Below are 14,762 nucleotides of genomic sequence, written 5' to 3'. Positions count from 1 at the left end.
CATGTTACTGCTGTTAATGGAACACCATTCTGTGAATTGAAAATGGACACAAGTAGTTGATGATCAGTAATGAGGGTAAACTGGTTGAAACATTTCACACCCCAACCCAGACTCAAAGCCTGTCTGTCAATTTGTGCGTAATTTTTCTTTGCAGCAGTAAGGGTACGAATGCTATGGGGCTTTCACTTCCATTGCTCATAACGTGACATGATTGCACCTTTCCTATAAGGCGAGGGGTCATAGGCAAGCTTCAACAGATGATGTGGATCGTAATGTTTAAGTACAATGTCTGAGAGCCATTTCATGCTGTTTTGTTCATTGCCTGTCCTTCCCAATCTGTAGTAATGAGTTCAAGAGGTGGAGTGCTGTAGTCAGCTTTGGCAGGAATCTGTTATAGTAATTGACAAATCCCATAAAAGACCACAACTGTGACACATCCTTTGGCTTTGGGGCATCCACCACTGTTTGAATTATTTCAGCACACTTGTGTAATCCTTGTGCGTCGATGAAATGATCACAGTAAGAGATGGTTGGTTTTAAAAATTCACACTCCTTTGTGTCATGACTCTGAGCTCATACTTGTCTAATCTTTTTAACACTGTCTTGAGAGTTTGGAGGTGTTCCTTGTCATCCTCACTGGTAACAATGAAGTCATCCAGGTGACAATGAGTGCCTGGGCAGCCTTTCAGCACCTGGTCCATAGCTTTCTGCCAGAGTGCTGGTGCAGATGCTACTCCAGAAATAAACCTATTAAAGCAATAAAGCCCTTTGTGAATATTTATGGTGAGAATCACTTTGGATTCTTCCTTAATCTCTGTCTGTACGTAAGTTTCAGCTAAGTCCACTTTGCTGAAGTGTTTCCCTCCAGAAAGTTTTGCAAAAATATCCTCTTTCCTGTGTAGAAGGTATTGATCTACTTCCAGTACTAGATTGATGATGACCTTAAGATCACCATAAATCTTGACAGACCCATTCTTCTTGGCCACTGAGACCACTGGTGTTGCCCACAGGCTCCACTTGACCTTGGAAAATATTTCTTCAGCTTCCATGTGATCCAGCTCACTGGCTACTTTATCACAGGTGGTATAAAGAATGGGGCAGAGTTTGTAAAACCTGGGAATAGCGTTTTCATTTCACAGTATTTTATGCTTGATATATTTGAGCTTTTCAATGTCATCCCTGAACACAGCTGTGACATCATCCAGTACCTTTTTAAATTTGCTCTCAGTTGACCTTTTTGCTGGTCCTCCTGTTTTTACCACATACTTGGCATGTTTTTTTTACTGTATTTTATTGTTACAAACGTAATTCCCATAGGAGTTATCTTTTCTCTAATATAAGTTCTTAGTTGGATATCTGCAGGCTTCATTTTAGTATCTTTGAAATGCCATTCAAACTTATTTTGTGGAATGGCTGAAACAGCCGAACCAGTGACAAATTGCATTTTAATTAATATTCCATTGACTTTTGGTGTAAGCAATATTGCTTGTCTGTTGTTTGTTTTCACATTGGAAATCTCAAGGCTATCAGTCCATTGTCACTCTCATCATTATCAGGTATTTCATTAACAGTACGCAGATTAGTGCTCTTTTTGAAACTGCAACTTGACTTTCTATTTTTTTTCTCTTTCCTGTGCAGTCCATTTAATTTTGTCTGCCTAACATACTCTTTGTTTGTGTCTTGCTTTGTTGCATTTTCTGTGTTTCACCTTTAAATCTGCATTGGTCTCATATACGTGAGCCCCTGCCATAACGGTACCACAATTTGTTCAGGCAAGTAGATTTACGTTTAGATGTAATTTTGTTCAAACTCACATTCATTCCTGACTGCATCTCAGTTATTTCTCTGCCTGTTGTGTCCACTGCTACAGCAATTTCAACTGCTCTTTTAAATTTAAGTTGTGCTTCAGTTAGGAGCCATTTTTTGAATGCTTTCTTGTAAGCATTCCATAAGCTAAACAATCTCTCAGTGCTTCATTAAGGCCGTCACTGAACTGCCAAAGTTCAGACAATCACTTCAATTCAGCCAGATATGCTGAAATGGACTCCCCTTCCTTTTGATTCTGCTTATGCAATCTAAAGCATTCTGCAATCAACAATGGTTTCGGTTCTAAATATTCCTGCATTATTTTTGCAATATTCAGCAAAACTCATTTCAGCTAGTTTGATTTGAGCAGTTAAACTTGCAGACAAACTATATACCCTTCCACCCAATACACTCAGCAAAACTCATTCTTGTTTCTCATTGGTTATTTCATTTGCTTCAAAATACTGCTCAATTTGCTCAGTATAATGTACATATTCCAGTTATCTCTAGTGAAATCGAATGCATCTATCTTTCTGATGTAGCCAACCATTTCTGCTTTTTTTTTTGTTTATCATTATCATCTGGCATTCACTGTCTATGAAACCTCGAATTTGTCCATTTTTGATCGACAGAAAGATAGACATACTTTATTAATCCTGAGGGAAATTGGGTTTCGTTACAGTTGCACCAACCAAGAATAGAGTATAAATATAGCAATATAAAACCATAAGTAATTACATAATAATATATAAATTATGTCAGATGGAAATAAGTCCAGGACCAGCCTATTGGCTCAGGGTGTCTGACCCTCCAAGGGAGGAGTTGTAAAGTTTGATGGCCACAAGCAGGAATGACTTCCTATGACGCTCAGTGTTGCATCTCGGTGGAATGAGTCTCTGGCTGAATGTACTCCTGTGCCCACCCAGTACATTATGTAGTTTTCTGCCTTAAAAAAAATCTCAAACTTGTCTTTTTCTGAAGAAACCACGTGCAGCACTTAAAAAAAACTCCAACCTCTCATTGCCTTTTTTTAACACAATCATCTCACTGCACTTCAACAGGTAGTTTGCTGTCTCAGGTTCTTTAAAACTTCTTTGTCACCACTTATGTTTTATAACTCCAAAACATAAAAGCTAATTGAAAGGAAAACACGCAACTGGAAATGACTAGTGTATTTTCTTAGTTTCCTTTAAGTGAGGCAAGCTCATGTTGTGATGGCACAATGGCACAGTTCATTTTTACATATAACCTACATTTCTTATCCCTATACATCAGCTTATGTTCTTCTGTTTGGAAGAGTTGATGGGGCAGGGAAAATTGGTGATGAAGCTTTAGTGAGTTGCTGGTGTCCATTGCACTGACATTTCACATGGCGTTCATGGTGTCCGTATCCCAAAGTAGGTGAATGTTTGTGCAAGTTGGTGTTGATTAATTGGGTGCCTTTTTTTCCAGACCTGTTATGAAAGTTTGGCACTGTTGCAGCTCTGCGGGTCCAATCAATTGTATTTTGGCCATTCTGCTCTTTATTGGTGGTGGACATTCTCTAGGAAGTCTGTTACTGAATCTTTCACGTAGAACACCCCACCTGTGCTCTCAGGCTTGGCCATTTCAGGATCTGGACAGTGCTAAAGGGGAGGACATAGCAATGGAAAAATTGAATTACTTATACCCAGGACCAGATGTCATATAGTGGAGTTTCTGCTGACTGTGAACAAACTCTGTTCCTTTACCTGGAGAACTGTGAATGGAGCTGAACACTCCATTCAGGGGTAGAATGCTGACCTTCCAATGGATGCAAGATTATTGATGAGAAAACCCCATCTGAGCCAATACTTCTGACCTTGTAAACTTGGATAACAACCTGAGGGCTGAAAATGATTAGCCCACAACTTCCTTCTTCTCAGCTGAATCTGACTCTGGTCATTGAGGTCAGATTATTTCTTTCCCCAGAGTTCTACCAACAGTGGTCAAAACTAATACTGCTATCAAAAAGCAATTAGTTTCACCTTGGCTCTTGCTGAATTAACACTGTAATGACATGGGGGCTGACTGGTTTGAATGTCAATAACTAGGGTCGTGTACAATATTAGTTTTTCCTTTCATTCCTTGCTGATAGGACATCAGTTGTCCCATTTTCTGTATACAAAGCTGACCTGATAAGCTCTATTCATTGTTTCACCATGCTTCTGGTGCCAACGTAGCACGCCCACAACTTATTAGCCATACATGTACATGTTTTAGAATGGAAGAGGAAACCCATGTGATCATAGGCAGGACATACAGACTCCTCGGAGATACCTGCAGGAATTGAACCCTAATCACTTGTGCTGTAAAATGTTGGGCTAACCATTTCTTATCACACCTACGTTAGCCCTGTTTTAAAAGAACTGATTAGACTTAACTCTGGAGCTTCTTAATAAACCTAACCATTCCAAATAAATATTAATTTTTACTTGGATTCTTGTTTTCAATAGCTTTCCACTAGGAGTGTTAGACTGACAGAATGTAATTGCTAAGTTTATCTTTATCCTCTTTGTATAATTACACCATTTTGGAAGAATACATAACCTGAATTCTTAGAAATGAAACAAGGAGTTTATGCTTTGTTATCTTGTTCTAAATTGTCATGCTAATGTGACTTTATGCATAACTTTGATTTTAGGGCTAAAATATTTGAAGATATTCAGCGTTTAGTCAACTCTGGGGATGTTCTGAACAGGGTCGTTTTTGACACTGAGAGGTGGGTTGCTATGTTTTATATCCCATGATCAATGCTTCAATCTAATTCTGAACTGTTTAGGATTTGATCCTCAAGTATTCTGAATCTTGCAAAGAGAAACATTTCAGTGATGCAATCCGCCAGATAAAGTAAATGAGCAGGATGAACTGTCAGTTGAAGTGAATTTAACTCTAGTGGAAATTGTTCCGATTTTTCACATTCTGGTTGTATTTCTATAAGTTAATGAAACTTAACTGCCCAGAAGAAGGCAATGGCAAGCCACTTCTGTAGAATTTGCTAAGAACAATCATGCTCATAGACCATGATCACCCATATCATATGACACGGCGTATGATGATGATGATGAATGAAATTTGTTAATATCCCTCTGTCTAGCAAGTCTTAAAGCATCGTCTACCCAACACTGCAATATACTCATTTTCTTTAGGTTATTGGTACAAATAGACTTCCTTTTATCTCATGACTGGGATTGGGCTGCAGGGGAGAAGCCTAAACATTCTGCAAAGTATAGCTGTTAAATTTGATGACCTAGAAACACGGCTAAGTAGCAGCAATTTTTTTTTTAATGAGCAGCACTCTCAAAATGCTGGAAGAACTCAACAAGTCAGGCAGCATTTGCGGAAAGGAATAAACAGTCGATATTCCTCAAGATTTGTAGAATCTGCAGAATCTCTTGTGTTTACGTTTAACCATTTTTTTATGTAGCGAGTTGTGTGCTAAACTTCTATGGCCTGTGGACATCCCTAGCCCACTATCAGCAAATAATAAGGATAAAATTAGGCTTTAATTTTGGACTTAATAGATAATCTTTAAAGGAGAAGAAGTGATAGTTAAGTCATTTGTTTGCATGTGTTTGGTAGAATCTATTGTATTTAAGTAGCATTAATTGACAATATTTTTTATTCTTTCTCTGACAGTCCTTCATTGGTTACAGCAGGAGATGACTCTTCCCTAAACTTCTTCTCAAACTTTGAGTCAGGAAATCTTCGAAAAGCTATTCAGATTCGCAAGTAAGTGTAAAGCAGGGTGAGGTCTAGAGTCTGGTCTGAAGTTTCTTCCAGATTTTGTCAAGTACGATACTTTCTTTAACAAAATCTTCTATGTGAACACTTTAACTGCAAAGGCCTAGAAGACCAACTCGTAAGTACAAATGTTGGTAAATGGGATTGGTGTAGATGGGTGCTTGATGTTTAGCCTGGACATGGTGTGTCAAGGTGCCTCATTCTGTGTTGTACTGTATACCTCTGTGATGTCAATATACTGTACATGCCTCTATTCTTTACCCTGATTTAAGTCAATTAAAGTAACCTAGATGAGGAACGGAACCTGTCACCCTTTTGTATTATTTTTGTCCATGTTGTTATATATAGGAGTCTAAAACATGGTTTGATACCAACTTGCTTTGTATGAAACCGAGCCTGTGTTATATATTCAGACGTACTTTTGGATTTGCATTTGTGTTGCAGTTTGAGTATCTTAGGACATCCCATAATAATATTTCGCAGTCAGCACTTTATAGCTATGCATTTGCAGCATTATTTTGCTCTTGCGATCAATCTGTGCACAGCAGGCTCTTAAGCACAGTGATAAGCTAATGGCCATGTTATCTATGTTAATGATGTTAACTGAATAAGCTCCCTGAGCCCTTTTCTGTATACCTCAAAGTTGGGAAATGCCTTGGCTTTGTAACTGATCTCGAGCGCAGCATGTTTGACTACGTAGTACTCTCTGGCTCCTTTGGCATCCCAACAGTGGAAGAGGACATGAACTCACTACTTTTAACTCAGGAGTGGCCTAATTCTCCTCCAATGTGTTACGGTTTCATTATATCATGGCTAGTAGTTCTAAAGTGAAATTTCAAGTAGCCAAGACAATGTGATGTGAAGAATGTCATAACAATGTAACATTGAGTGTGGGGACCTCAGATGTGAGGAAACATGTCACGATTGATCATCTTTTCACCTATTAAGTAGAACATCAGAAAAGCAGCCTTTGGGAGTTCTTTCTCCATGCCTTTGGAATATGAATGGCACTGAACATTTGGTCTCTCAGTGGGGAGATAACTTCGGTCTGAGGTGGCCAGACCAGACGCTTATCCCTCAGAACCATGGAAATTTGCAATACATAAGCAGGCCTTTTAACCCATAGTGTTCACGCTACTAAAACGAATCTATTTAGAGCAATCCCATTTTCTAGATCTCAGTTATGGGATTACAAGTACTCATTCAGGTACTTTTTAAATGTGATGAGAGTTTCTGCCTCCTCTACTCTTTCAGGGAATGAAAGATCCCTACAATTCTACACGTGGACAAAAAGCATGAATTCTCTTCCAATGACCTCTTGTCACGTGTACTGAGATGCAGTGATAAGCTTTTCTTGCATACTGTCCGTACAGATATAATCGTCGAACAGTGCGTTGAGGTAGAACAAGGTAAAGCAATAGCAATGCAAAGTAAAATGTAACAGCTACAGTAAGAGAGCAGGGCAGGTAAGCAATAAGGTGCAAACTCGGTTAACCTTTTGTTTTCATTTGGAAAAGAAATTTGGGTTTTATTGAGACCTGAGCTTATTTTGAGAGCTCAGTTGAAAGCCAAGACTGGGATAAGAACAACTATTTTAATTTTCAAATTATACTAAATTTTAATGTGTTTTAATTAGCCATTGGGGAAAATAATCCACCACTATGCATACAGTAATTCATTTTCGCCTTTGTATTTATTTACTGAGGTGCAGCACAGAATAGGCCCTTCTGACCCTATGAACTGTGCCATCAAGCAACCCTCATTTTAACCTTAGGTCAATCACGGGACAATTTATAATGACCAATTAACCTACCAGCTGCTTTGTCTTTGGACGGTGGGAGAAAACCAGAGCACCTGGAGGAAACCCATGCGGTCACAGAAAGAATGTACAAGCTCCTTGGAGACAACGATGAGAATTGAACCCAGGTTGCCGGGGTTGTCCTATCCACTTTTATGACTGACTACTTTTAAAAAAAATTATGATATCAAATGAAGAAATGGTTCTGTTCCTTCTGATGAAGGGTCTCGGCTTGAAGTGTTGACTGTTTACTCTTTTCCATAGATGCTGCCTGGACTGCCGAGTTCCTCCAGCAGTTTGTGTGTGTTGCTTTGGATTTCCAACATCTGCAGATTTTCTTGTGTTTCTGTTCCTCATGGACAGGGGTTGGTCTGTGGGGATACTTAGCTGGAGGACAGGATTGTGATATGGTTATTGATTTTTTGTGGGGGAGGGTTAGATTTATATTGTTGAGCGATAGTATTTTTGGTTGTTCTTGAAATATCATTATTTTTATTCCTGTCCAGATATGAATATGATTTGATAATGAATGCTGACATTAACACAAACCTTCAACAGCAGTGGTTCTACTTTGAGATCAGTGGCATGAGAGCTGGAATCCCATATCGCTTCAACGTTATTAACTTTGAGAAGACAAATAGCCAGTTCAACTACGGTAAGGAATCTAGGATAGAGGCAGATTCTAAGCCTATTAGAGCAGAGTAAGTTCTGTTTGATCTGTCTGATACTTTGTTTTGACTTAAATTGTCAAGCACCAATAGTACATATGATTACAAACCTCCATGGCTACTCTGCCTCTAAGTTTAATGAAAAGCAGAGTCTGAGGCATTAATGCAGATCAAATCCCACCAATGCAGCAGAGCAATTTAAATATTAAAGCAATTCAACAAATCTGGATTAAATAACTAGGATCATTAGCAGCGAGGGTAAAGCTACAGGAATGCTGGTTTTTGAATAGCGGGTACATTACTAATCTCATCCAGACTCCAGATTTACCACTTTTAAATACCCATGGAATGGCCTTGAAGTTATATCAGGGGGTAATTATGGAGTGCCAACAAATTATGGTCTTCCTATGAACAAATAAGTTAATAACTAATATCAGTTATAGTTATAAATAACTGTTTTGAGTCATTTTGTTGCAATGCAGAAAGAATCATGTCCTTATAATGTCCGGTAGTTCTTTAAACATTGACTATTTCCTTCTTTGCAGATGCTGCCTGACCTCTTGAGTATCCCTGCATTTTCTGTTTTATTACAGGAGGAAATCCTTTTGTATTGGAAAAAATCCCAAGTGATGACATTTATATACATTTGGATACAGAGGCTGTTCAAGGATATTAGCAGTGCTAGTGTGGGGTGTCGAGTGCCTGCTGCCTCCATGTAGAATATTGAGCTGGCTTCATTCTCCTGCTCTCGTTTTACCTTCAAATATTCCTTCACTTCCATTTTGAGAACTTCGACTTAATCTGCACCCTCCATCGGCTGCACGCTGTGCATCAAGTCCTCTCACAGATTCAGAACACTTTGCCTAACTTCACTTGTAGAGCTTTAAATCTGTCGTCTTTAGTTCTTCAGCTTCGTACTGATGGGAACAGTCTCGCTTTCCTCATCCTGCCTCAACTTGTCATGATTTTATACCCCTCTCACAAATCTCCCAGCACCCTATATAATCCATGCTTCTAATGTAACTTTGCAGCTGAAATTCTAACCGTCTCTTCCATCTTTCCTTAAATCTAGTTACAACTGATGTTTTATAAAGCTGAGATTCTTTAATTCATGCCTACTAGTGGAATAGAAGAAGGAGTAAATAAGGAATTGAAGACAAAATGGCATCCATGAGCTTTGGGGGAAGAATCACCATCTTTATCACTTCCCCTCTGTTGCGTTCATGCTCTTAATTTTCATAGTCTTAGACGATCGATGACCTGAGTGGTGGGAGACCTTGATGATGGATGTTGCTTTCCTGTGACAGCGCTCCATGTAGCTGTCTCAATGGTGGGGAGGGCCTTACCCGTGATGGACTGGGCCCTGTCCGCTACTTTTCATAGGACTTTCCATTCAGGCCATTGGTGTTTCCATACCAGGCTGTGATGCAACCCGTTAATATACTCTCCACCACACATCTATGGAAATTTGTTAAAGTGAAAGATGTTATGTTGAATGTTTGCAAACTTCTAAGGAAGTAGAGGCGCTGCCATGCTTTCTTCGCAATCTCACTTATGTGCTGGGCCCAGGACAAGTCCTCTGAAATGATAACTCTGAGGAATTTAAAGTTGTCGACACTCTCCACCTTTGATCCCCTGATGAGGACTGGCTCATGGACCTCTGGTCCTCCCCCTCCAAGTCAATATACTCCTTGGTCTTGCTGACATTGAGTGAGAGGTTGTTGTCGTGGCACCACTCAGCCAGATTTTCAATCTCCCACCTATATGTTGATTCATTGCTACCATTGATTCGGCATTGGAGCTGTGCTTAGCTACACAGTCATAAATGTAAAGTGAGTAGAGCATTGGGCTAAGCACACAGCCTTGTGGTGCTCTTGTGTTGGTGGAGATTGTGGAGATGTTGCTGCCAATCTGAACTAACTAGGGTCTGCAATTGAGGATCCAATTTTGCAAGAGGTATTGAGGCCAAGGTATTGAAGCTTATTGATCAGCTTTGAGGAGATGCTGGTATTGTATGGTGAGCTATAGTCGATAAAGAGCATCCTGATGTCTACATCTTTGTTGTCCAGACATTTCAGATTTGAGTGAAGAGGAAATGAAATGGCATCTACTGTGGACCCGTTGCTTCTGTAGGCAAATTGGAGCAGATCCAAGTTGCTTCTCAGGCAGGAGTTGACATGTTTCATCAATAACCTCTCAAAACACTTCATCACTATGATGTGAGTGCTACAGGACGATAAGGTTACCACCTTCTTCTTGGGCACCGGTATGCTTGAGGCCTGCTTGAAGCAGGTGGGTACCTCAGACTGCTGAAGCACGAGGTTAAAGATATCACTGAACTCTCCAGCCAGTTGATCAGCACAGGTCTTTAGTACTTGGCCAGGTACTCCATCTGGGCTGAATGATTTCCGTGGGTTCACCCTCCAGAGGGATGCTCTCACATCGGCCTCAGAAACTGAAATCACAGGGCCTTCAAGGGCTGCGGGAGTTTCTGAAGGTTCCTCCATGTTTTGGTGGTTAAATCGCACATAGAAGGCATTAAGCTCATCTGGAAGCGAAGCTCCGCTTTCACTTACTGTATGTTAAGAGCATAAGACCATAAGATATAGGAGCCGATGTAGGCCGAGTCTGCTCTGCCACTCAATCATGGGCTGATCCAATTCTTTCAGTCATCCCCACTCCCCTGCCATCTCCCTATACCCTTTGATGCCCTGGCTAATCAAGAACCTATCCATCTCTGCCTTAAATACACCCAATGACTTGGCCTCCACAGCTGCTTGTGGCAACAAATTCCACAGATTTACCACCCTCTGACTAAAGTAATTTCTCCGCACCTCTGTTCTAACGGACGTCCTTCAATCCTGAAGTTGTGCCCTTTTGTTCTAGACTTGCCTACCATGGGAAATAACTGCCATATCTAATCTGTTCAGGCCTTTTAACATTCGGAATGTTTCTATGACATTCCCCCTCATTCTCCTGAACTCCAGGGAATACAGCCCAAGAACTGCCAGGCATTCCTCATACGGTAACCCTTTCATTCCTGGAATTATTCTTGTGAATCCGCTTTGAACCCTCTCCATTGTCAGTATATCCTTTCTAAGATAAGGAGCCCAAAACTACACACAAAGTGTGGTCTCGTGAGTGCCTTATAGAGCCTCAACATCACATCCCTGCTCTTATATTCTATACTTCTAGAAATGAATGCCAACATTGCATTCACCTTCTTCACAAGCGATTCAACCTGGAGGTTAACCTTTAGGGTATCTTGCACAAGGACTCCCAAGTCCCTTTGCATCTCTGCATTTTGGATTCTCTCCCCATCTAAATAATAGTCTGCCGGTTTATTTCTTCCACCAAAGTGCATGACCATACACTTTCCAACATTGTACTTCATTTGCCACTTCTTTGCCCATTCCGCTAAGCTATCTAAGTCTCTCTGCAGGTTCTCTGTATCCTCAACACTATCCACTCCTCCACATATCTTTGTATCATCGGCAAACTTAGCCACAAATCCATTAATCCCGTAGTCCCGATCATTGACATACATCATAAAAAGCAGTGGTCTCAACACCAACCTCCACTGGTAACCCTTATTCCCACTCTCTATTTTGTGCCAACCAGCCAATGCTCCACCCATGCTAGTAACTTTCCTGTAAATCCATGGGCTCTTATCTTGCTAAGCAGCCTCTTGTGTAGCACCTTGTCAAAGGCCTTCTGAAAATCCAAGTACACCACATCTACTGCATCTCCTTTGTCTACCATGCTTGTAATTTCCTCAAAAAATTGCAGTAGGTTTGTCAGGCAGGATTTTCCTTTCAGGAAACCATTCTGGCTTTGGCCTATCTTGTCATGTGCCTCCAGGTATTCCGTAATCTCATCCCTAACAATCGATTCCAACAACTTCCCAACCACTGATATCAGGCTAACAGGTCTATAGTTTCCTCTCTGCTGCCTCCCACCCTTCTTAAATAATGGAGTAACATTTGCAATTTTCCAGTCATCTGGTACAATGGCAGAATCTACCAATTCTTGAAAGATCATTATTAATGCCTCCACAATCTCTCCAGCAACTTCCTTCAGAACCCAAGGGTGCATTCCATCAGGTCCAGGAGACTTATCCACCCTCAGACCATTAAGCTTCCTGAGCACCTTCTCAGTTGTAATTTTTACTGCACATACTTCACTTCCCTGACACTCTTGAATGTCCGATATACTGCAGGTGTCTTCCACTGTGAAGACTGATGCAAGATGTGCATTCAGTTCCTCTGCCATCTCTACTATGTTGCTTGATTTCACTTTGTGCTCACCAAGGAGCAGAAAGAAGCTTGGGCAAGACTATTAAAATATTGTTTGTATCTTGGAAAGATTGAAAGAAATTGTCCTCGCCTATAATAAATATTGCTGAAACAGGGTGGAAGAGCCATTTCCATCTCCATTCCTTCTTCACAGGCTTCTTAATGAGACATGCCCTCTGCTCCACCTCAGTCACAATCCACACCATATCCCAATGATGTAATTTTGGCCGCTAATCATTCTGGTGGCAGGGTGGAGATACATCCTACAAAAGGAGATATAAGGCTCTCCTTCTATCTGCTAGCCTGAAGATCTCTCTTGGGCAAGGTGTAGCACCTGCTTAGCCCCCAGTCAGGGTCGCATGAAGGCATGGGAGAAGGTGGTGGATGGTTGTATGAGGAGCTGGTGCACATCACATGTCCTGATTATGCAACCACTAATGCCCAGCATACAATCTCTGAAAAGTATTGATAATGGCTTGGGTCACCCATCTTGTAAAGACACTGCCCAGAAGAAGGCAATGGCAAACCACTTCTGTAGAAAAACTTGCCAAGAAAAGTCGTGGTCGTGGAAAGACCATGACCGCCCATGTCATATGACATGGCACAAAATGATAATGATGAGCCATTTTACAGTCTGACCAAATTATAAATCATTTGTGGTTAATTGAAACATCAAGGGACATTTTATATATCTGCATGCTTACATACATATGTATTGGGTAGAGGCTTTCTTGGACAGATTATCCTTGACTCAAATTGAAACCCTGAAGCTTTACATCCTGAGACCTTATATACTTCAGCATTAGATAGATGGGTACTTTATTGATCCCAAAGGAAATTACGGTGTCACAGTAGCATTACAAGTCACAGGTATACAAATATTAGAAGAGAAGTAAGAAAGAATAAAGAATGTTTCTGCAAACAGTTTAATGGGGGGGGGGGGCTGGGTCATCATTTCCCCAGCTGTAGGTTGATGCATTATAGAGCCTAATGTCCAAGGGTAAGAATGACCTGATATAGCGCTCTTTGAATCAGCACAGTTGTCTTAGTCTATCTCTAAATTCAGCCAAGGTGCAATGCAGAGGATGAGAAACATTGTCCAGAATTGCCAGGATTTTCCTTAGGGTCCTTTGTTCTACCTCAGCCTCCAATGAGTCCAGTTTGACTCCTATAACAGAGTCAGCCTTTCTAATCAGTTTATTGAGACTGCTGTTGATGCCATTTCCCCAGCACACCACTGCATAGAAGATTGTACTGGCAACAACAGACTGGTAGAACATGTGAAGGAGAGGCCTACATACTCCAAAGGACCTCGGTCTCCTCAGAGACATGTCATACCTAGTTTATTTTCCCCAGCACTGCCTTATTTTAGCTGCACTCTGAGACTTTCATTTTTTGATTCATGTGTTTGCAAGTATAATACTTCCTCTGAATATAGTTCAGTGTGAATTATTATGATAAATATTTATACACTGTAACACCAAGACATTTACACAACACAAGCACTTTCCTATAAATAAAACACGATGTTGATCTATGTATTGCACTCAGTACAGTTCCAGACAGTTCATGTTTTCATATTTCACACTGCGCCAGGCAGCATGGCAGTTTCATAATTCAGCAGCTTGAGGGGATATCGTTGAGAAAGTGAATTTATATTCATGTAATTCAACTGTTTGGACAATTCCACAGTTTAAACATTGAATCAGATTTAACATTAAATCACATTACTTATAGTTTTAATGGGTTTCATCGATGTTACTGTTGATGACAATTAGAACTGTTCCAACAATACCAGGAATAAATGATTGAATTTCAACATTCTCTATAAATAAGATATTTCAGCAATAATATGATTTCGCAACAAGCCGATGAGTATTATCAGCAAATGAATTTACTCTCAAGAAGAACGAATTCTTAATATAACGGTAACTTTCATGGAGGTTCCTGCAAAAGAGTTGCCAATGAATGAATTCTGTACGCTCCAGGTATTAACACAAATTGAAAATCTAATCCTGTAACAGGCTGTAGGATAACATTTTTCCTTCTGTGTTAAAGGGAGTCAGGGAGATTCTGAAAACATTATTTCATAAAATCTACCAGACCATGGATTTTGCAATTCTTTAAAAAACTATTTACTGATTCAAGGAACAGGCATTGTCAGCTAGGCTCACACTTGTCCATTTGGATTCCCTATGAGTTTCTTGCTGGGCCATTTTGGTGGGCTTTTTTTTAGATTATGAGAACACTCAGTCCTCTTTTATTGTCATTTAGAAATGCATACATGCATTAAGAAATGATACAATGTTTCTCCAGAGTGATATCACATAAAACAGGACAAACCAAAGACTAACACTGACAGAACCACATAATTATAACATATAGTTACATCAGTGCAAAGCAATACCATAATTTGATGAAGAGCAAGAACCA

General features: G+C 40.1%; 1 protein-coding gene across 3 annotated transcripts in view; it reads left to right on the top strand.

The window, feature by feature from the left end:
* The window catches only part of agbl1 (AGBL carboxypeptidase 1), a 248,374-nt gene that overhangs the window by 52,780 nt on the left and 180,832 nt on the right, over positions 1–14,762 (top strand). For all 3 annotated transcript variants that reach the window (XR_011889055.1, XM_072278140.1, XM_072278141.1), the window contains exons 12-14: positions 4,469–4,546; positions 5,464–5,556; positions 7,873–8,021. Coding sequence is in view for 2 of the 3 variants with exons in the window: in XM_072278140.1 (XP_072134241.1) it covers positions 4,469–4,546; positions 5,464–5,556; positions 7,873–8,021 (320 nt within the window). In the remaining variant the exon portion in view is untranslated. The remainder of the gene's footprint in view (positions 1–4,468; positions 4,547–5,463; positions 5,557–7,872; positions 8,022–14,762) is intronic.

Source organism: Mobula birostris, chromosome 14 (genome assembly GCF_030028105.1).
Source record: "Mobula birostris isolate sMobBir1 chromosome 14, sMobBir1.hap1, whole genome shotgun sequence".
In the NCBI taxonomy this organism is placed as follows: Eukaryota; Metazoa; Chordata; class Chondrichthyes; order Myliobatiformes; family Myliobatidae; genus Mobula; species Mobula birostris.
This window is presented reverse-complemented; position numbering and strand designations above follow the sequence as displayed.